Source organism: Rana temporaria, chromosome 5 (genome assembly GCF_905171775.1).
Source record: "Rana temporaria chromosome 5, aRanTem1.1, whole genome shotgun sequence".
NCBI classification, from domain to species: domain Eukaryota; kingdom Metazoa; phylum Chordata; class Amphibia; order Anura; family Ranidae; genus Rana; species Rana temporaria.
This window is the reverse complement of record NC_053493.1, coordinates 79305546-79329639: the sequence shown is the minus strand read 5'-3', so window position 1 is coordinate 79329639 and position 24094 is coordinate 79305546. Positions and strand designations below refer to the sequence as shown.

Here is a 24094-nt window from a genome sequence, read left to right as displayed (position 1 = left end):
GTGAAACATCACAGCAGGTGCTAGCTGCAGAGGAGAAAAAACACACCAAAAACTCACAATGCACTCACGGCTAGTTTGTCTCAAGAAATGATAGGCCATCGGTAGTGATCAATTTTTAAAATTGGACTTTCTGAAAGTTGGTCTACAAGCTACGGTACCAAATGTACACCGATTTGGGTTATTTTTACCAAACATACGCAACAGTATAACTTTTGGCCAAAATGTATGAAGAAACAAATTACCAAAATCTTTTAAAAAAAAACAGAAGTTTTTTTTTTTTACGACATTTTTTGGTTTTTCCATTTAAAGTGCAAACAGTTAACCCAGTGATGACTAAATACAACCAAAAGAAAGCTACATTTGTGTGAAAGGACAAAAAATGTTATATGGGTAAAGTGTTGCACTGAATGCTGAAAATTGGCCTGTCAGGAAGGAAGGTGTACAAGTGCCCAGTAGGTAAGTGGTTAATAATCACAAAGCGCTTTAAGGTCTGCAGCTGTTTTATTTACAAGTTTACACTGAACAATGAAAGAAAACACTGACGTTCAAGCTGGGTTAAGTAAAGAATAATGTAACAATATGCATCATTTGAGTGATTACAATATTATAAACAAACTACACTGAAAAATTAATGCCTGTAAAAGTATTGGCCATAATATTAAGAAATATGGATATACAAATTGAAAGTGTGTGATTGAAGAGCTGAAGTAGTCAGATTCCTGAATAATCTGCATGGAAAACAAAAACAAAAAAATAAAATAAAATAAAAAGGCGGCTGTGACCATCTCTATCCTGAAAAACAGTGCAACCCTTCCAATCCCAGAAGAGGACACATGGTGCTGCTAGCAAGACCACACCTCCTGGGAGAGGAATGGTTACATGAAAAGCCTAGTTTTGAAGTAGAACAGGCAGTTTGCTTATTCAAGTAGAATATATTCCCAGTGTCCGCAGCTTGTGTAGTGGAATTACATTACGGAGCAGGAAGACTTCCCTTGTGAACATCCACCATCAATCTTTTCCGCTTCTAAAATTATTCTTTTAAAAACATCAACAGCAGTCTGGAGGGAACAAATAATTTTTAAAAAAGTCAGTCTTTGTTAAAAAAAAAAAAAAAAAAAAAAACACACCACACAATAGTTTGGCATTTCTAGACACTTGCAAAAAAAACAAAAACACACGAGTCCAAAATCTGGTGCAGCTCTGGAGAAAAAACAATCAGCTTTCAGTTGTCAAATCTTAAAAAAAAAAAAAATTAAAGAAAAAAAAATGCTGAAGTTAGAAGTCGATTTGCTACCATGTACAGCTGCACCAGATTTTGCACTCTCCAGGTTTAGTAAGCAAGCCCATTGCCAGCAGTAATAGACTTGTCCAAACTTGGTTTATAATTGTATTATCAAATGACTTATTGAGGAACATGCATATTACACAGCAAAAATCCACATGTGTAGCAGTTTGCCAAAAGGATAAACCACCTACATACATTACAAGTATCTGACAGGCAGTATTTGTGGCAAACAAGACATTACAAGTGATCAACTTAAGCCTTTTAAAAAGCAGAGTTCTGCCAAATTTTTATTTTTTTGAAGTCAGCAGCTACAAATACAGCCTTAAAATAAGGACACTTACCTGTCCAGGGCGCCCGCGATGTCAGCACCCGAAGCCGATCTGTTCCTCAGATGGAGGCGCCACCATCTTTGGTAAGGGAATCAGGAAGTGAAGCCACAAGGCTTCAGTTACTGGTTCCCTACTGCACATGTGCAACCCCACTGTCTTCTGGGATCTGTGCATCTCCCAGAAGACGGGGGGGTGGATGGTTGGTGGGAGAGACACGGAAAAGGTGTAGATTAGGATTCTTAGGCATCTATATTTTTATTTTTTTTAATAACCAGCTGAACAGCCACAGGTAGCCAAGACAGACATAGTAAGAGAGAAGAGTCTGGTAACATTAATGAGGGCTCCTGGAGATATATATATATATATATATATATCTCCAGGAGCCCTATATCTTCTGGGATCTGTGCATCTCCCAGAAGACGGGGGGGTGGATGGTTGGTGGGAGAGACACGGAAAAGGTGTAGATTAGGATTCTTAGGCATCTATATTTTTATTTTTTTTAATAACCAGCTGAACAGCCACAGGTAGCCAAGACAGACATAGTAAGAGAGAAGAGTCTGGTAACATTAATGAGGGCTCCTGGAGATATATATATATATATGTCTCTTCCGTGCATTTGAGCAAAGCTCAGTGGTGACTGCATGTGGCCTTTAAGTTGATGTTTGCAACCCTCCCATACAAGACACATTTGTGGAGAATTTGGGATATTGTTGTCACATGCACACAATGATCACTGCCGAATGCCTGCAACAGATTCAGAATTGCTGTAGGCCTCTTGGTAGCCTCTGACCAGCTTCCTCCTGGCTCTTTCATCCAGGGAGGGTCCGTGTTGTAACAAATACCTTCCACTAAATACGCTACACTGTGCCTCTTGAAAATTCATAAAAAACATTTGAAAAATGTTTGTACCCTCCTGACTTGTGCCTGTCCACAACTTAATCCTGTAGTGGTTTTGTTTTTGACAGTGCTTTGCCACCCCTAGCTTGCTTCAAATGCTCTACCAGGGACTGAAATGCTCCAGGAAAGCTCTTTGTGCAGAGCTAATCAAAACCACAGCTGATCAGTTGAAAATTGTGGTAATTAGATGGATTCACCCAGGTATCCACGTTGCTTAGAAAGGTGTAGCACCTACAGTCTGGTTGGGTGTGGGAATTCCATGTGGACCAGACTCAAGAAGGTCCAATTAAAGAATAGCCATATTGAGGGGCATTGAATTATCCACTTGTTTGGGAATTTTGCTGTTGAATGTGGTATTGGAGGGCAGGACAGCACATCTACTGCTGGATTAAGGAGGTAGGTTACAGCCCAGAACACACACACACACACGAAAAAAAAAATACATACAGATATATACACACACACAAACGAGAAATTATATATATATATATATATATATATATATATATATATATATATATATATATATATATATATATATATATACACACACACACACAAATCCATAATCTGAGCTTTAGGGCATGTCCACCACAAATAAAGGGGGGGGGGTCAAAAATGTGTACCCCTATGCTCTTCATATTTGGGAAGGTGGAAGAGGACTTTTACAAGTTCAGTTTCAAAGGTCAGATTTTATCCAATCTTATACTGAAACCAACCTGATTCTCTTTAGCAGAAGATTCCAAGAAAGCAGCATGCCATGATTCTGCTAATGCTTTTCCTTCTTCATAACTGATCACCCTGCAAAAAAAAGTCAAGTTATGTTTTTATTAAACATGGTCTGTCAACCATAAGACAGATCATACAATTTTTTTGTTTTAAACTTCATTTCATGAAAAATGTTAATGCCTCTGAAGGATTGGTAGACAAGCAATTTTAAGGCAAAGCATGCTTTTAACCCCTTATCCACCTAGAGCAAAGAAATATCCACTACTTCCATATAGAAACCCTGTGACACTGCCCTTCTAGCCACATGGCAGGACTGGTGCTTGGCAATTGGCCACTCCTGCAGCCATGTTGAACATAACCAAAATAGTTTGCACCTTGTCTGATCCCACAATGAAAGATACAATATCAAAGTGAATTTTGCTCCTTTTCAATGTAAATAAAGACAGCACGTGCATTAAGGAACATGTTCAAACGGCCATATTTCTAAATCGGTATACAAGGAAGTTAAATCTGCCTTCTTTTGAGTTAAGCAAATACCAAAAAGTCTTGATGGGTGGCAACATCTGTAGGGGTGAATGCGCCCAAGCAGGCTCAAAAGGCATGCAGAATTTTAGTGAAGTCCCACATGTAAAGCAGAGCTTAACTAAAATTCAGTTAACGGAAAGGGGTGGGCAAGGGGGAGGAAAGGGTAATTTCAGCACAGAAAAGAGAATGTACAACTGCAGAAGTAAACCTCTGCAAAAGATCATGCAGGGGGGAGAGAATTAAAATAAAAAATAAAACACCCACACCTGCTGGTGGACAGAAGGTAGTTTTCCCATATGCATTACCCCAAGAACTACACAATGAGTCAAGTTAATTTGCAGACAAAAGCCGTAACGTACCTTTCCATGTGCAAATCTTTCTTATTTCCAACCAACATTATGGGTACCCTGTAAAACAAAAAGGTCAAGTCAGTAATCTACAGAGGTTTGCCAAATGCAGAAGTTAACCAAAAATTGCACTTACTGGACTTTCCCAACCATGTCCAACAACTTCTCATGGATTACTTTAATCACTTCAAAGCTATAAATAAAAACAAAAACAAATTATAGTGCAAAAAGTTTTTTTGGGCAAAGAACAAAACCAACCACCCTTTCCCCTCAACTATCTGGGATCAAGAAATGTATCCAGCCAAGGATGCAGTAGTACAAAGATGCAGTTGGAATTTCTTTATGATGGCCATTATTTACGGGTCAAAGTAAATTTACATCCTCCATTTTTTTTTTTTTTTTAAACATAGTCGTTAAAGTTAGGCCCCTTTCACACATGCGGACCGCATGTCTGCCTTTTCAGCCATCCGTTTACAGATGAAGGAACATACATTGATCCCTATGAGATAGCGGGTGCCACTTACTGGTAGCAATGTGATCTACATATTCTTAGATCAATTTTGGAGATTACACCTTATGTGATGGGGGCTACTATAGCAGCAGTTTCCTTTCCCATATACTGTGAATGTTATATGTACAAGTGCACTCTGTTGGTTTTACATTTACTGAAAACTGATCTTCTCCAAAATGTTGTTCATTTATTGTTAGCCTAGTTGCAAGCATTTTAAAAGTCCCTTGTATTGCTATGGAGCTTAATCTTGTGTGGTAGGATGTTGCCGATATACCCATCGGTTCCACAAATTCTCCCCTTCAGGAACCATGTTAAAGCAGAGGGGGTGGAGTGAAGCAACCTCCCTACCCCTTTACTGTTATTTATGGGGGGGGTTTCCATCAGTGCGGTTATTTTGTACAAAAAGTTTAACTAAACAAAGTATCAGTTATAAGCACCCTTGGCTGTGCTAGTTTTCCAAAATCCTGTTCACTGCACGGAAATCACACACACACACACACACACACACAACACACACAGTAAATGTAAAAAAATAAATAAAAAATAAATGCACCTTGGGGGGACGATGACACAGAGACACAGAAATATACTGGGAAACTCACCTTTTAATGGAGGTGACTGAATATACAAGTATATATCCATTAATATCTATGGAGTAAGTCTGAGGGAATATTGAAAATTCATCCTATAAAAAGAAAAGAAAATTGAGATCCACACAGACAACATTCTTATTGTTCCATAGGAACTCATTTTATCGTAGTAAGCACAGGTAAAATTCTGTGAACAGGACAGACATTGAGACCATTTGTTTGCATGGCAGCATCTGCAGTGGACAACTTGCACTCAAGGCCGTTTCATATAGACCTATGTGTACAGCAAGAGTACTGTATCCCATGCAAGCTCAATATTAAACCACTTCAATACCAGGCACTTCTCACCCAGGCCAATTTATAGCGCCATCGCAGTTTAAATGACAACTGCGTGGTCATGCTACACTGTACCCAAAACAAAAACTATAATTTTGTTCCCACAAATAGAGCTTTCTTTTGGTGGCATTTGATCACCTCTGCGTTTTTTATATTTTTTGCTAAACAAATAAAAATATACTTTTGAAAAAAAAAAAAAAAAAAAAAAAGTAAAAAAAGTTTTGTTTGTTATAAAATTTAGTAAAATCAGTACGTTTTCTCTTTAACTGATGGTCACTGACAAGGCGACACCGACGATGGGCTATTATGGGTGGCACCGATTGGCAGCTGTCTGGGCACAAATTGGCATTCCCAGGTGGTCCTGGGCAGGCATCCGAGGGGGGCTGCACTGAAAATAAGCACAGACCCCCGTCAGGAGAGCGATTGATCAACGGCTCTTCCTGGTTACATCGTGATTAGCCGTGATTGGAAACGGCTGATCACGTGGTAAAGTCTCCGTCGGAGACGCATTACCTAGATCGGAGTTTGTGTGTTAGACCAACACACTCATCACTCCGATGAGCCCCCAGGGGCACACAATGGCTTGTTATCCTGCGGACGTCATATGACATCTGGTCAGGAGAACAGAACCACTTTGTCTATGTAATTTTGCTATATGGTGGGTGGCAAGGGGTCAAGTAAAAATTCCAGCCTCAACCCAACTGGTCCTAAATCCACCCATCATGACAGCCAGGCAGCTAGCATGTCAGAGAAGTTGAACAATGAGAGTTTTCATGTTTAATTTACACAGGATCTGTGGGGGTTCAACTTGGGCAGCGACTAAGACCTCATGTACAGTCTTCTGGGCTTAGGATCTAGGGCAACCATTAAAGCCTTGGGGGGGGGGGAATAAAATCACCAGAAAGACCAGCCAAACTAAAAATGAGCTCAGTCCAAATCAAGGTGTCCTAAAAGAGTATAAGATTTAGGCTGGGTTCACACTATATAAATTGGATGCAGGTTTCCCCTCCATCCAATTTACATGACAGAAGATTGTGAATGGTTTCAATGGAGCAGGTTCACACACCTCTGGGGCAGTCGCAGAGTGCATTGCACAGGGGTCATGTGAGTCTTTGGCTCAGTTTCAGACAATTCAGGCCTGAAACAGAACAGGGATGCACCAGACCCCTGCTGTGATAAGTGTAAACCCAGCCTTAAGCTTTAAGGCTCCATGCACACTGAAGCTGATAAAAAGCTATAAAAAAATGCCAGTAGCTTTGCAGGGAGCCTTTCAACGTTTTTGCAATAGCTTTAATCAGCGTAGTTTCCCCCCCCCCCCATTGGCGCCAGCGTTTTTCCCGCCAAAAAACAGCACTTTGAACGCAAATTTCGGGAGTTTAGAAAAAAAGACAATAAACTCCAAAGCCCATTAACACTAAAAACACGCCCAGGTGTGCATGGGCACATAGGCCAACATAGAGTTCAGTTTATGGGCTTAAAAAAAAAAAAAAAAGCCAATAAGCTGCAGTTTATCAGCTTCAGTGTGCATGGAGCCTAAAGGTAAAACAAATCTTAAAGGCCCAAACAATTTTGCAACCTTGACATGCTTAGTAAAACTACATATGTCACCACAACTACTTTGTATATCCAGGTGGATTATACCTTGTCCCCCCCCCCCCCCCCCAGGACAAATTTGTTTTTTTTATGGTGACTGGTAAACATCCGATTCCCCCCCCCCCCCTTCTTATTTTCAAAAGGAAAACTGGCAAAGTTTTTTTTATTTGGCTGTACACTTCTTGCTACTACCATAACCTACCAGCAAAGAACCCAAAACATCCGTTCCTGACAATTGCAGTGATACCACATTTGTATTTTATTTGTACAGCCCAGAAACAAATAGTGCAGGAGATGGTATTTGCACAGTAATTTATATCTGTGCGACAATAAAAGTTGTAATTAGCCCAATTTTATTTCCCCATGTATCTTTTTGGGGGTTTAGTAATTTTCTAGCAAAAAACAGTCAGTGATGATTTCTCATGTAGGAGAGGCGTGCTGGAATTTGCATGTATGGAAGTGGGTAAAAAAAAAAAAAAAAGGGAGCAAAAAAAAAGGGGGGGGGGGATGTTGATGGAAGTGTTTTTCATCCATCAACGGATGGATGAAAAACAGACGAAAGGCCCCTTTCATGCATATGGACCAAACAGTTTCCAGAAAAAAAAAAAAAGGAAGCTACAGCCAGGTGGTTGGTTGGTTGTACTACCTGTTCAGAAACCACAGACTTTCATAAAATGGTACCTTGAAATATAGAACACTCAGTACTCACTTGTCCAGCGGTATCGACTAGCTGAAGGTGATACTCTTGTCCATTTATACTGATCAGTTTTGTAAATGCTTAAGAAAAACAAACACAAATGGTGATGACTAGCTTTCCCCATCACAACCATGAAAACAGATACTTTCCTTCAAAAAACAGCATGAATTTGTGATATGGTGACTGTTTAAAGCAAACAGCTATGATGTGTTACACACCAAAACTGTTACTGTTTATTATAGGAGAATGACAGTCAAAAACAAAGTCACCAGAGATAATCAATACTAGACTGCACATTGACTTGTGATTACATCTGATAGTAAGAGATAAATGATCAAACATTATGGAAGGACATCCTACAACATGGTGCTAGGAACTGAGAAGATAACCGACTTTAAAGGGAAACATTTTAAAGGGGGCAAAAAAGTGATAAGTAATGGAGCAGCAGCTACGTTGCTCTTTCCTACTTTAAAGATAAGTTCCAGGCAACAGGTGAAGTCAGTCATTGAGCTGCTAATGCCATCAAGACTGCAGCTATACCAATCTAGGCTGAATTTACCTGCACTGAGCCAGATTTTATAACCAGCGATCATGTGATCGATCAATTCCTGGTCTTACAGCAGATATGGGACTGATGCTGCTGTACAGAAGTGAGAAAGGATTTCCCTTTTTTTCTAAACCCATACCTCTCCAACATAAATATACTTACTGTTTTCTATAGTGGGGTCATAGGAATCCACAAACTGCCCTTCAACAAATTGAATTGTTAAAGAAGATTTACCTGAGGGGAAAGGAAAATAAAAATCAGTGTCATGGGTTACTCTCTGCACTATCACATCCCAACCATTTGTAACTGCACAACTAGTGTATTAAATTGCTACTAAAACACATACAAGAGATGAAAAAAAGGTGCATACAAGTAAAGGAATGAGCATGAAGAGGATGGCAAGAAGGAAAGGTGCCACAATCTGAAGTGCACATATGCAGAATTTGACACTGCCCGAAAGGTTAAAGGAGGCTCTGCAGTGTTCATGCCACTAGATCAGTCAGAAAAGGAATGCTAGGTCATGAAATTTAAAGCAGATCTGTCGCCACGTAAGGTGGATGTAAACCCAATATATGTCTGTCCATCTTTAACGGCTGGGTGAAAGATATATGCTGACTCAGGTTCACTTTAATACATCAGAAGCCCACGCCATTTATAAAACCATGAAAGATTCAGAAATTATGCTTGTTTGGTTAATTTCCTACAAATGTAAAAGGTTAAGTGTCAATGGTAACTTATCCGAGTGGCAGAAAGTGCTCATTGCTTAAGGAACCCTAGAGTTCCATGGGACCCCGGGTGAGAAATACTGATTAGACCATTTCTGGGTCAGCAACTCAAAACACTAGAAAGATTAAGAATGGCAGCCCTGGCGCAGTACACTATTTCAACAAGTGGCAATTCAATTATGTCTATCCACCACTTGTCAACCGCAATACTATCTATATGTTGCAAGTGTTTTTTTTCACAAGGCTTATATTAGCTATAGCCCTTGTAAAAAAATAAAAAATAGCCATATCTTTTTCAGCTGGCTTTCATGAAAGTGGTCTCCCTTTCAGAAGTGGAAAGGGGTTAGTTGGCATTTCTCTGGTCGGTTTCAACAGTGCACCCAAGAAACAACCGACGGTGCAGCCGGCTGGTCACAGAAGCAGAGTCTGATCACCTCCATGGTGCCCAGATGTCACATCCGGTCTAGGGCAGTAGTAGCCTATTTTTAAGCAAAAGATCAATATCTTTTGGATCTCTCGATTTTAAGTAATGGAGAGATTAGGGGGGTCTTTTTTACACCAGATCTCTATTGAGGACCCATCGTGCTTATTTCTATTACAAGGGATGTTTACATTCCTTGCAAGAGGAATAAAAGTTATGATTATTAGTTATTCATCCATTCATGTTTTATATTTTACAAAAAGTGGTATTATGTTTTGTTTTCGGTAAATTCATTAAAGTGTTCGTTCCCTCCCCCCCCCCCCAAAAAATGCAATCTATTTTAATTAGTAATTTACCACAAAATACCGATTTAAAAAACAAAAGTTCCAGAAAGGCCTGGTCTTCAAATGGTTAAAATGCCATTTCCTTAAAGCGGAGGTTCACACAAAAAGTGAACCTCCGCTTTTTGGATCCCTCCCCCCTCCGGTGACACATTTGGCACCTTTCAGGGGGATGCAGATACCTGTCTGAGACAGGTATCTGCACTCCACCCGCTGTCTATGAAACACTATTCCCAGGAGAGAGCGGGGACCAGTGACGGCGCTGCGATCCTTGCACATGCGCAGTAGGATATCGGGCAGTGAAGCCGTCAGGCGATTGCTCAGCCTCGGCTGCTGACACCGCGGGCGTGCTGGACAGGTAAGTGTCCGTTTTTTTTACTTTTTTTTTTTTAAATCGGTGGAACCTCCGCTTTAAAGTGGAGTTCACCCGTTTATTTTTATTTTTTAAACGCCAGCAGCTACAAATACGGCAGCTGCTGACAAAAAAACAAAACAAAAAAACAAAAGAAGAAGGACACTTACCTGTCCAGCGCGCCCGCGACTTCAGCAGACAAGGCTGAGCAATCGCTTGGTCCTCGGCTGCTTCCGCCACCATCCTCAGGCTTCACTGCCCGATTTCCTACTGCGCGAGGATCGCAGCGCACCGTCACTGGTCCCCTCAGACAGGTATCTGCACCCCCCTCCCCCCTGAAAGGTGCCAAATGTTACACCAGAGGTTCACTTGTGTGAACCTCTGCTTTAAAAGCACCGAATGGATCTTACTAGCATTTACATATCCCTTTCCAAAACTAAAATGTCAGAAAGCCCAAAGCACTACGCCGGCCGTTTTATAAGCATTCAGCAATTACTGAGAAGATAAACAAATGACAGCGATTCTTGTACTGTTCTGCAACCACATCACATGAGATCTTCAAGCACCTGTATGTACCCTTAGGAAGAGATATTTCATTGGCGTTTTATGACAGCTGCAATCAAGCACTGTCATGGCTGCTTAACAAGTTTAGACATTTGTTAAAGACCTTGGGTACTTTATGAAGAGCTTTTCTGACACCCGACAATGGGCTAAGCAGCATAGCGCTTGCTAGACAAAAATGTTAGTGGAACTAAAAAAAGCAAAACATTTTTAGTTTAGGACTGAGTGGAGAGGGATTAGAACACTTGACAGTCCTAGTTAGATAATCTCCCTATTTGTCCTGTTTATCATCAAATTGATAAATACCACCCGACATCGTTACATATGGCAATACTTTGACGTTTAATACCAGCGTTATGGCAGCAGATTGCTGTTTCTCCCCCATAAACGGGAGGCAGTCCACGTTGAGATAAAAAGTGGCCTCTAGGGCAGATTTTCTGCAAGATCACTTTTATCACCCTCCACCGCTTACCAGAGCCATCAGTAGCGGAGGAGACATTTAGATCCTTTCCCCTCAGAGTCTGGGAGTGAGGGAATGATGGCCCCCCCACTCGACTCAATGACATAAGAAATGTCACTCCCACCCAGCAGCCTTAAAAAGGGGACTTTTATTGCATTTAGTTATAAATATAAGATCTGAGGTGTTTGACCCTAGATTTCACATTAAAGAGGTCTGGTCATACTTTTTTCTATTACATAGGAGGTTTACATTCTTGTAATAGGAATAAATGATCCAATTTAATTATTATTATTTTTTTTTTAAACAGTGCTCTCGAGCAGAAGCAAACCACGCGAGATATCGCCATGATTAGAGCAAAACCAATAATTCTAGCAAAAGATCTCCAACTCAAAACTGGTAACCTGCAGAAATTTTTAAGTCACCGATGGAGCTTAAGTGTCAGCTTGTCACCATTCCACAAGCAGGGGCAATTTTGAAGCATGACGACATGTTGGGCATCAATTTACTCAGCGCAACATAGTTCAGAATATATATAAAAAAAAAAAAAAAAATACATTTTCTTAAGAAAAATGTGAATTCCCCCCGGGCAATTGTCTTGTAGCTCAGCCTTGCATAGGTGTACAATCTAGTCCACGAGATCCTTGGACAGCTCTTTGTTGTTGGCCATGGTGGAGATTGAAAACTTAAGCGGGAGTTCACCCATTTCTAAAAAAAAAAAAAATTTTCTTCCCCTAGATTCCTGCTCGTTCGGTCTAGGGGAATCGGCTATTTGTATTAAAATATGAGCAGTACTTACCCGTTTTCGAGATGCATCTTCTTCCGTCGCTTCCGGGTATGGGTCTTCGGGAGCGGGCGTTCCTTCTTGATTGACATTCTTCCGAGAGGCTTCCGACGGTCGCATCCATCGCGTCACTCGTAGCCGAAAGAAGCCGAACGTCGGTGCGGCTCTATACTGCGCACCGATGTTCGGCTTCTTTCGGAAAATCGTGACGCGATGGATGCGACCGTCGGAAGCCTCTCGGAAGACTGTCAATCAAGAAGGAACGCCCATTCCCGAAGCCCATACCCAGAAGCGACGGAGAGGATGCATCTCGTAAACGGGTAAGTACTGCACATATTTTAAAATAAATAGCCGATTCCCCTAGTAAAAACGAGCAGTAATCTAAGGGGGAAAAGTGCCCTCTAAGGGTGAACCCCCGCTTTAAGATGCAAATACATTTGTAATTTTTGAAATGAGTTTCTGGATATTTGTTGTTATTCTGTCTCACTTAAAAACCTACCATAAACATTATATAGACTGATCATTTGTCAGTGAGCAAACATACAAAATCAGCAGGGCCTCTCTCTCATTACACCGAACATGTTGCCATGGGCAACAGCATCAGATTTCCCAGCTTCACCTTTTGTAAATTGGCCACTTCCATTTGTATCCACCTGTGCCTGAGGTTAAACAAGTTTAGAGGTTTCATTATTTCCGAATGAAAATCAGTGCACCCATTTATAAAAGCAGCAAGCACATGGTGTAAAGGGTATCTAACCTCTCCCATTTTAAACGCATGAAAGGCTTTTATGCCAAAAATGCCATTTGTATCACATGGCAGCAACAGAAGGCAGCTGGAAAGGCGACTTTAGGCAACATGTATACCTTTACATAAGAAAACCTATTAATAGGTGAAAATCTCAGCAGCGGTCTCTGATATGTTTGTCAAAAGAAAGGGAACCACCAAAAGCAGAAAGTTGCACAGAAGTGCATTTTGTCATCTAGTGGACTCCAACTTTAGAAATATACAGGATGAGCCATTGATGTGGGAAAGGTCAGCATTGTAAATTTCCAAAATGTAGAAAATGCCCGTGACCAGCCCACTCACTACTGTGTCAGTGATGTTTCCAGACTGCAATCAGCATTGTGATCCGAAATGTCATCAGCTGCCTTTTATGTTCATTTTACATTGAAAAAATGCTTCCTGAAGTTTCATGAGCTATTCCCACAACTGTTATTGTTTTACACCAGAGAAGTACAACATGATTTCCTACTGGCCTGGGTATTCATCAAGAATGTACAGGCCAATACACTAGTGTAGAGAAGTCTGCAATACCAACAAGGTCATGAAAACTGCCTACTGAAGAGAAAACAGCCCAGTCCCACACAACAGACAAAGCTACAAGGAGGATGTGCGCCCACAATGAAAGCATGGCATCTGTCCTACAATCAGGAATAGCGACTACACAAGAAGACAGCAAAATAAGCCCTACTGAAACCATCGAGTCCTTCACACCATACTGCATAAAAACTCACCGCAAACCAGGGTGGATTCGATTGAAAACATGAGTAGATTTGAATCCCTAGTAAAATAGCTTTATTTAAATCTACTCTATTTAAAAAGCATCTGTCCGGCTGGTGACTCACCGACAGTCTCACACAAGGTGAGGGACGTGGTGGCATCCAGCGACTCCCTTTTCCCAGTCGATAGAAGCACCCGAGGGTTGCGAGAGGTGAACGGGACATCCCATCACCTGCAAGAACCATCAAGCAGGAAACAGCCACTATAATCGTTCTTATGGTGCAGTGAATCGCCGGCACTAAAAGGATATCTGAATGATGTCTAGCTGCAGGCATCATTCAGATATCACCGCTCAAACCCGAGAACGCTACCGCGGCGTTTGAGCTCCAGCTCAAAAAAAAAAAAAAAAAAAAGCTGTAAAAACCATCCATGGAAATGAAGCCTAATATTTAAATTTACATGAACAGCTCCATACACCTTGAAGTAAAAGCACAGGACCCACATTACTGCATCCTACCATCTCCGAAAGATCTGAAGTGTGAACACTGGTGTTCTGTCTAAATATCCAACGTGTCAAAAACGCCAACTTTGTCCCTTCCAGGGACTATCCAGCAGCAGATTGACAAGGTGGCTCTACTGGCCATGTGAATGCATCCGACAGAATAACAGAAACCCCCGGCATCTGCTGGAGGACTTGGGCAAGTTTTCCTCAGATCAACCAATCGCTGCAGTGCACATGCTCAAGGTACTTCACTGACCTTTTGGAAAACTTTGAGTTCTCCAACAGCTGCCGGGGGTTTCTGTTATTCTGTCAGGTGTGATTTACAGTGGCTGAGCTGCAATACACATGACAGTCTAACCAAATGTAAATACATATGTAGATGTGAAATTCTGCCACATGCTGCTCCCCGGTCAGACATCCACAGTGACCCGTGTCGAACTCCCAATCAAACTGTATTTTACCCCAACATTTCTGATGTACGTCATCCACCATTTACTCATAAATTATCCTGCGTTACACCGCTTCCTTTATGTAAGACCTGGTGATTCGGACAGCCCTCCCAGCTTCCCTTTTTCAAGTTGACCACATCAGGGCATGAAAGCTCATTCATGCCAGCATGGCCACTTCTCTGCTTTGAGCAGCCTGCTGACCCGACTTCACTGGCTGTATGCTTGCTCTGTATAATCAATTCAATCTGAGAGCCAGACACACATGTCCCGTCCCGTCCCCCCCCCCAGCACTGAGTAATTTGATGACTGGGGGAGGGTTATGGATGCAAAAGATCCAAAGTGCATAAGTAAAGGTCCACCTTAACGGAGGGGGGGGGGGGGGGGGGGAGCCGACTAATTTTGGAGAGCAAAAGTCACTCTCATCAGGGCAATAGATGGATAAGGCTACAGATACAAGTCTAACAAGTCTGAGAAACATTCATGAATAGAATAATTTTAATGTGCATCATACAAGGTTTATAAAAGCTACTTTTTAACAATACAGGTCATGTCAATTTCTATAACCTGATTAAGTTCATCAAGGATGAGCTCAGGCACGTGTTGGATCCTCGTCTGAGCTTATGTGAGCGACCCCCGCTAGGAAACCATCACTGCACTGGGCCAATCTGCATTTGAACCATTTGCTGCCCCCATTAACACCTTAGCTGCAGATGATTGCTCACCTGGGTTTGGAATAGGATTAGGATTAGAACACCATTTCATCCCTATTGTCCATTAGATGTAAACTTTTAATTAAGGCTTACACCTTGTACAGTATAGGATTTCATGTCATCTGTGCTCAGTCTTGCCACAAGGCCAATTCAGCTCTGAGCAGTCATTTTTTCCAGCGAGATAAAAACACAGAAATGCAAGTCTTTCCTTCCCCCTTGCTGCGAGTGACTTGCATATCTTGTGAAGGAGCCCGAGAGAGAGACATTCTGTGTACTTCTGATCCCTTCCTTTCTTTCTTCTCCAGCCCTCCCAGGATTGGCTGTTCCACACCTCCGCACGATTGACATGCTGAAGTCATGTGGTGACCTTTCTGGATTTTGACTGGATGTTCGTGATCATAGCAGAAGTTCAGTGTAAGAAACAAGAAAATGCATGGTGACAAGGGAGTGTAGAGGTGGGTAGGGAGTCTACTGACATCACAGCTCCATCCACCGAGCTCCAGACAGACCCACAGAATCTGAAGTTTACAAGTCCGACCATGCCTCTCCCTGCGGGAGTCATGCAGGTAAATGTCAGCCTTACAATGCCTCATGGGACATGTAGTTTCACAACAGCTGGAGGGCCGCCAGTTTGAGACCCCTGGTCTTAAGCCACCCAGATGACTGAGCCTTTCAAGCCCCTCCAAATACCCGAGTCCTGTTATTGATCCTGCACTGTGCTCACCTGCAGTAGCCATCAGTCCATATTCCCATCACATGTGTCCCTGAAATGAGCTTTTTAAAAAGGTACCGGGTGCTGCAATGACCACCAGCTGGATACTGGAGCATGCGTGACACAATGTAAATATTCACCAGCACACCATTAATCTTCAACCAAATCTGAATATTTTATGTAGAATCAAACGAAGAAGCGCAACGTTTCTGAAGCCAGAGGGTCCCTTCGGATATCTCCAAACCATTGCACTTCTGTTTGCGATCTTTCGTCAATAGAAAAACTCAGCCAGACCAAGTTAAGGATCTGTGGTGTGCTGGCGAATATTTACATTGCATCTGCAGTAGCTCTCATCTCACAGGCAGGCTTCTGTCATTAAAATTAAACGAGCAGGGGTGGGGCCAAGCCATGCTGTGTGTCTAGAGACACACACAGCCCAGCTTGGGAGCAAGCCCACAGATGGGATCCCATAGAAAGCAAGTGGCACACCAAAAAGGAGCAGTGGGGGACCCCCGAGGGGAGGATAAGGTACACTGCAATACCATTGCATACTTATCCAGGTAAGCATAACACGCTTGTCAAAAAATAAATAAAAAAAAATAAAAATAATTTGCAAGCTCCACAACCGCTTTAAGCTGTACCTTAGATGTCCACCAAGGGGCCTCCACTCCCACCTCACTTATATTTGACAAACGTTTGTCAAACATGTTGTAAAGGCTACAGGTGTGTTACTATAGACTTAAATGGAAGGTACCGACGAGCATTAAAGCTGCATTTACACCTGAGCGTCATGTTTGCGCATTTGTGTACAGTTTAAGAGCTTCAGTGTTTAGTCAATAAAACGTTTTTTTCTTCCACTTGTACAGCATAACCTTGGATTACGAGCATAATCCGTTCCAGGAGAACGGCTACAAGTGTCACCAGCGTCCCTGCACCTCTGGCCACTGCACAGGCTTCAATCTGGATTATTTTTTTTTTTAAATAGCTTGTATTGCAAAAAGCTAGTTAACCACATTACTTGCAATCCGACGTACTACTGCATGAATTTAATTTTTCACTTTTCTGTAAGGGTTCATTTATTTAAATGGCAATTTTACTTATTTTTTTTTTTATTTAGTTTGGTTAGGGATTAATATTATGGTTATTAATTTTTAATTCTTGCATTTCAGCAGAAAAAACTCCAAAAATAGGGAGGTGCACCAAATAAAAATTTTCGGTGCAGAAACAGAACCGAACCAAGGATACACTTGGCCAAAAATGACAGTTTAATGTATACATTTGTATTATATGCAACCCAATATCATGAATTTAAATTAATACAAATTTATTGCCAGCCATTGGCACCTTTAGCACAAGAAAAGTTTAAGAAAAATGTATCCCTAAAACTCCAGCAGTAGTGGTGATGTGAACCATCTACATGGATAATCCCCCCCTACAAAAAAAAAAAAAAGCCTAGACTTATGGCTCAGTCCACTGCACATGCGCAGTAATCAGCTTGCATGACATAAACGTATCGGAGGCATTTTTGACAGAAGACAGTATTCAAAGCTATGCACACAGCAGAGGGAGAACGTACTTGTCAGATTGTGCCTCGCTGTTGTGGGGCGGGTATTCTGTGTGCTGAAGGGCGGGTTTTGTCTGCTGCAGCATGGTGTGCTGAACGGAAGATAATGTCCAAGGGTGGGTTCCAACACACAAAAACACCTCGCCCTTCAACACACCCACAACAGAGTCAATCTGACACCTACATTCCCCCGCTGTTTGATTAGTGTCAGATAATGCCTCCGATCTGCGCATGCCAGCTGATCAACATTTCACCTGGAGTGATGTTTGGTATTGCGCATGTGATGACCCATTAAAGGGGCGGCATCTTTCAATGGGAGGAATTTCTTGATAGAACACCGACCTCTTAACCACTTGCCGACCGGCCACCGCCGTTATACATCGACAAGTTGGCTCGGCTGGGCGAGAGCACGTAATATGACGTCCTCTCTCCCAGCCGCCACTAGGGGGCGCGCGCCGCCCCCGACTCCCGTGCGTGTGCCCCGGCGGGCGCGATCGCCGCCGGGCACACGCGATCGCTCGGTACAGAGCGGGGACCGGGAGCTGTGTGTGTAAACACACAGCTCCCGATCCTGTCAGCAGGGGAAATGCTGATCTTCGGTTCATACAATGTATGAACCGAGGATCAGTGTTTCCCCTAGTGAGGCCACCCCCCCCACAGTAAGAACACACCCAGGCATACTTAACCCCTTCCCCGCCCCCTAGTGTTAACCCCTTCACTGCCAGTGGCATTTTTATAGTAATCCAATGCATTTTTATAGCACTGATCGCTATAAAAATGCCAATGGTCCCAAAAATGTGTCAAAAGTGTCCGCCATAATGTCGCAGTTCCAAGAAAAAAAAAAAAAAAAAAAAAAAAGCCGATCGCCGCCATTACTAGTAAAAAAAAAAATATAATAAAAATGACATAAAAATACCCCCTATTTTGTAAACGCTATAACTTTTTAACCAATCAATAAACGCTTATTGCGATTTTTTTTTACGAAAAATATGTAGAAGAAAACGTATCGGCCTAAACTGAGGAAAAAAAATGTTTTTTTATATATTTTTGGGGGATATTTATTATAGCAAAATGTAAAAAAATATTCATTTTTTTCAAAATTGTCGCTCTATTTTTGTTTATAGCGCAAAAACTAAAAACCGCAGAGGTGATCAAATACCACCAAAAGAAAGCTCTATTTGTGGGAAAAAAAGGACGCCAATTTTGTTTGGGAGCCACGTCGCACGACCGCGCAATTGTCTGTTAAAGCGACGCAGTCCCGAATCGCAAAAAGTACTCTGGTCTTTGGGCAGCAATATGGTCCGGGGGTTAAGGGGTTGTAAAGGTTTGTTTTTTTATTTTCTAAATAGGTTCCTTTAATCACTTGCTTACTGGGCACATATACTCCCCTCCTGCCCAGGCAAAATTTCAGCTTCTGGCACTGCATCGCTTTAACTGACAATTGCGCGGTCGTGCGGCGTGGCTCCCAAACAAAATGGACATCCTTTTTTCCCCCACAAATAGCTTTCTTTTGGTGGTATTTGATCACCTCTGCGGTTTTTATTTTTTGCGCTATAACCAAAAAAGCAATAATTTTGAAAAAAAAAGAAGTTTTGTTATAATAAATATCCCATTTTTTTTTTCTCCTCAGTTTAGGCCGTATTCTTCATTTTTTTTTTTTTACCAAAAATAACGCATGGTTTGCACAAAAGTTATAGTGCCTGCAAAATAGGGGACAGAATTATGATTTTTTTCCCCTAATAATGGCGGCGATCTGCGATTTTTATTGGGACTGCGACATTATGGCAGACACTTGACACATTTTTGGGACCATTCACATTTATACAGTGAACAGTGCTATAAATATGCACCAATTACTGTATAAATGTGACTGGCAAAAAATGGGTTAACACTAGGGGTCGAGGAAGGGGTTAAATGTGTACCCTGCATAGTGTTTCTAACTGTGGGGGGAGGGGACCGACTTGGGGAGGTGACTGATCTGCGTCCCTATGTACAAGGGACACAGCATCGGTCTCCTCTCCCTGACAGGATGTGGATGCGTGTTTACACACACACACACACACACACACACACACACACACACACACACACACACACACAGAGAGAGATCCACGTCCTTGCCTGTGTAACGGCCGATCGCGGGTGCTTGGCGACCATTGCGGCCGCCAGGCACGCGCAGCGACACTGCAGCGATGAGGCAGGCGTGCGCGCCCCCCCAGTGGCCGGAGGACGTCCTCCCGGCAATTGAGAGCCACCTTGTGGCCGTCTTTTGCCTATAGGCAGAATACCAAGTGGTTAAGTTAGTGCATTGTTGGTTCACTTACCGTTTCCTTAAATTTCCCTTCTAAATGTTTTTCCCTCCCTGAATTTCTCACTTCCCGTTTCTCCTCAGTAAGCTTGTCCCATTATCTGAGCCGTTCTGGTTGGTGGTTAGTCAGCCAGAACAGCTTACTGAGGAGGAACAGGAAGTGAGAGAGATCGACAAAAAAAAAAAAAAAAAAAGCGAAGGAAAAGCTAAGTGAAATAGACATGTGCACACTGAAATATTTTGTTTTCGTATTTGTCAAATGCTCGGCCCATAGGCTATAGAAGAATTCTAATCTTGTACGACAATTATAAATTACTAGTAAACCAACATTCAAATTCTTCTATAGCCTATTGGTTGTTGCATTAGACCGGAAATGTATGATTGCGGCGTCGTACAGTTTAGCTGCTTGTCGAATCTTCTTAGAACATTTGACAGAATCAACGTTTGCATGTTTTTCGCTGCTTTGTCGAATCTTCGTCATTCATGGCGAATGGTCTACCCCAACACTGTCTCTATAATGTCGAATCTTTTTTCTATGTAGAATAATCTTGGACCAAGTTAGGCACATTTGAGCGCAGATACGATACACAGATCGCTATTGTCAGCGGCATGCCGAATCTCCTATCTATATCGAACTGTTGTAGCAACGAAAACAAAGCTTAGTTTTTATGTCGGATATCCGATTCTGCGCGTTTGTTTAAACAATAATAAAAATACCCGAAATTGACGAAAATTCATTTGGACGAAAACAAATGCACATGTCTAAAGTGAACCAACAATGCACTAGCTTAACCACTTCAATACCGGGCCTATTCTGGCACTTCTCTCCATGTAAAAATCATAATTTTTTTGCTAGAAAATTACTCAGAACCCCCAAACATTATATTTTTATTTAGTAGACACCATAGGGAATAAAATATCGGTCATTGCAACTTTTTATCTTGCACAATCATTTTTTCAAACGTCGTTTTGGGGGGGAAAAAAATGTTAATGAATAAAAAAAACAAAAACAGTAAAGTTAGCCATTTTTTGTACAATGTGAAAGATGTTACGCCAAATAGATACCGAACGTGTCACGCTTTAAAATTGCGCACTCATGGAATGGCACCAAACTTCAGTACTTAAAAATCTCCGTAGGCGATGTTTTAAAAAAAATGTACAGGTTGCCATGTGAGTTACAGAGGTCTAGCGCTAGAATTGTTGCACACAATAACGCATGCGGCGATGTGGGGTTTGAACAGCGTTTACATATGTGGGCCAGACTTGAATGCGTAATCGCTTCCGGGTGCGAGCTACCAGGGACATTGACGTTTTAAAACTTAAGTTAAACACTTTTATTCCCATTACAAGGAATGTAAACATCCCTTGCAATAGGAATAGATTGTGACAGGTCCTCTTTATGAAGATATGCAGGGTCAATAAGACCCCACATCTCTCCTCCAGGCAGGAAAGAATGAGATTGTGAATCCCCCCCCCCCCCCCTCTAATGCCGACAGGCGCGATTGCGGCTTTGTTTACTTCTGGGTACCCGGGTGTGACATCACAACGTTGCGTCCAGGCCGACGGTCATAGAGATGACTGGTGACCATCTGGTCACTGGAAATCATCGTCGTGAGCCTGCACCGGCTGATTTATTCTCCGGGACCCCAGTGGCACAGGAGAGCCCAGAGAAGCAGCAGATGGCGGCGGGAGGTCTCTTATCGTGCACAGAATGACCGGTAGAAAACAGTGATATCCGAATGATGCCTGTAGCTGCAGGAATTATTCAGATATCACTGCACAAAGCCCAGGACGTCATATGATATCCTTGTGGTTAAAGGAACCCGTTTAGAAAATAAAAAACAACCTTTACAGCACACGGTACAGTAGGTGACCAGCTGTAAGGCTGCATTCACATCTAGGCGGACAAAATCGTGGCGTTTTGTCCTGCGAATTGCAGCGACAAATAGCGGTGTTTTGTACCGCGATTTGCGGCGACAAAACGCTGCAATTGTCCGCCTAGATGTGCCCCTAGATTGTCCCCCTATGGAGATGGTTCACATCTCCTATGCCAAACGCCGCCTGAAAAAAAGGTCCGGGACTTTTTTTCAGGCGGCAGGCGTGGAGATGTGAACCATCTCCATAGAGGGCAAAGTTAAATCATCCCTCTGGCGTGTCGGGGCGGCAGCGGGCGTCACACTACAGGCGACAAAACGCCTAGGTGTGAATGGGCTCTAAAGCTGCAACACTTCACTGCCGGTTTCCCTTAGTCAAGATGGCAGCGCCAGTACCTGAGAGCCCACTGAAGAATCAGCTGGGGGACACCGCTAAATACAGACAGGTAAGTGTCCGAATAGTAAAAGCAGCTACAGTATTACCTGATATTTTTATTGTATTTATTTTTTTGGTGGGGGGGGGGCGCATCTTTAATTTTTGGCGCAGTGACAGAATCACTCATTTTTTCACACATGATCGCCTCTCTTTGCGCTGCTCATGATTGCGGACGGCTTTGCTAGGCGTCCAGGAGCGCCAAAATAACACTTCTGCGGCAGATTCCAACGTCAATGTGAACTTGGCGTAAAATGACGAGTTCTGGTGCCATCCTTCGGGGTGGGGGGGGGCATGGTGTGGTGGAAGCATGTGTCCAGTGAAAGGCTGTCATCTCCAACCCCCCCAGGACAATGCCCTCCATATGTCTGCCATGCCTAGCTAGGTTGGGGGGTACATACTGCCCCTCACCCTCCATATGGGAGACGAGGGTGGAATTCTTCTCAAACATCGCGTGCCAAAATGGCGGCCACCACCTGAGGGGGGCACAGGTCCTCTTCACAGGCGGCTCTACTCACCCACTGATCGGTATCCGAGCACGGCGATCTTCCGCGACTTGGACTGCGGCATCCTTGGCGCCTCCACTGTGCTCGTCGTTGTTTAAACTCGGGTGAGCCGCATCCACCGTCACTGCGAGGGAAAACCGGATCGGGCGGGCGCACAATACTCGCTCTGAACTTCACCAGCACTGAACACCGGTCCGCACACTGCACTCACACCTACGGCCTGGCTCGTTCCTGAACGTCACTGGACGTAAGGCGTCAGCTCGGCTTTATATCCCGCCTTCTCTCCTCTTCGGCACGGATTTGTTTTTATTATTCTGCCCGCCCTCCCGGCTGTACGGAGCCTCACAAAAACTCGCTGCGTCACCCCCAACCTGACACGGCGGCGGGGAGAGTCCTCATTGGATGGTTCTTGTGGCAAGGGGAGGGGCGGCCGGCAGATTGGCGCTTCTCATTGGTGGTAGGCGGGGCTTTTAGACAGCACGGAGGAGGAGAGGCGGACGTCGCTGTCACGCAGCATGTCGTTGTGTAAATGATAGACCATGAACATGACCGCCACATGGAGAGAAAACGCGGTCATTACTATGTGGGCGGGGCGGACATGTTTCCGAAGACCAAAACACTGACAGATAGCGGAAAAAGGCGTCACAATAATGGCTGCCGTGTAGAGACAAAACTTGTATGTGAAGACGTCCTCTGGTGTTTAGAATGGTCTGCGTTAATGAAGGTTACCTTTTTTTTGTGCGTGTTGTAATACGCTGGGAGTGAGGGAAGCTGAGCTTCCTCTATAGGAATTTCCTCTTCTCTCTCTGTCTCTGGAACAAAGAATAAAGCAGACATATTGCTGTTCCCACACACACACATTGTATGGCCAGGAAGGAAATGAGGCCTTTTTTTATTATTTAATTAAATTCTAGTTGGCAATGACAAGAAGTAATGCACTACTTTTCAAAAATGCACTGGATTGCATTGTACAGCGGTAACATGCGATAAGATGCAGACAAACGCACACAATCTGCATTCTAAGCAATGGATCACACCAGTGCGACTTCATGTGACTCGACAGTTCAAAGTCGCACCCCATTTGTGGGAATGGAACCGTTCAAATTGCTGCCACTCAAGTTTTCAGTGCGACTTAAACCACTTCCATACCAGGCACTTACGCACCTTCCCGCCCAAGCCAATTTTCAGCTTTCAGCCATGTCGCACTTTGAATGACAATTGCGCGGTCATGCTACACTGTACCCAAACAAAATTGGCGTCCCTTTTTCCCCACAAATAGAGCTTTCTTTTGGTGGTGTTTGATCACCTCTGCGATTTTTTTTTCCGCAACAACTAAATAAAGACTGAAAATTTTGAAAAAAAATAATGTTTTTATTTTTTTCTGTTAATTTTTTTGTAAATAAGTACGTTTTCTCTTTCAATTACGGGCACTGATATGGCTGCACTGATGGTCACCGATGAGGTGGCACTGATGGGCACCGATAAGGTAGTACTGATGGGCACGGATG

At 42.8% G+C, this 24094-nt stretch overlaps 1 protein-coding gene across 1 annotated transcript; it reads right to left on the bottom strand.

Annotated features, from left to right (window-relative positions):
* Window positions 1-482: 482 nt before the first annotated feature.
* Window positions 483-22967, bottom strand: RHEB (Ras homolog, mTORC1 binding). The gene is made up of 8 exons (XM_040352748.1): window positions 22599-22967; window positions 8549-8620; window positions 7852-7919; window positions 5226-5308; window positions 4249-4305; window positions 4125-4172; window positions 3231-3312; window positions 483-1058 (listed from the first exon to the last, which is right to left on the bottom strand). The coding sequence occupies exons 1-8, from the start codon at window positions 22648-22650 to the stop codon at window positions 966-968; spliced, it is 555 nt and encodes a 184-aa protein (XP_040208682.1). The 5' UTR covers window positions 22651-22967; the 3' UTR covers window positions 483-965.
* Between the last annotated feature and the right edge of the window lie 1127 nt (window positions 22968-24094).

Coding starts and splice junctions, on each gene's coding strand:
- RHEB (XM_040352748.1), bottom strand. CDS start 22,650: ATGCCGCAGTCCAAGTCGCGGAAGATCGCCGTGCTCGGATACCGATCA. Junction 7,920..8,548: donor TGACCCCACTATAGAAAACA/GTAAGTATATTT, acceptor GTTTTTCTTAAG/CATTTACAAAACTGATCAGT. Junction 1,059..3,230: donor CTTCTGCTAAAGAGAATCAG/GTTGGTTTCAGT, acceptor TGTTCCCTCCAG/ACTGCTGTTGATGTTTTTAA.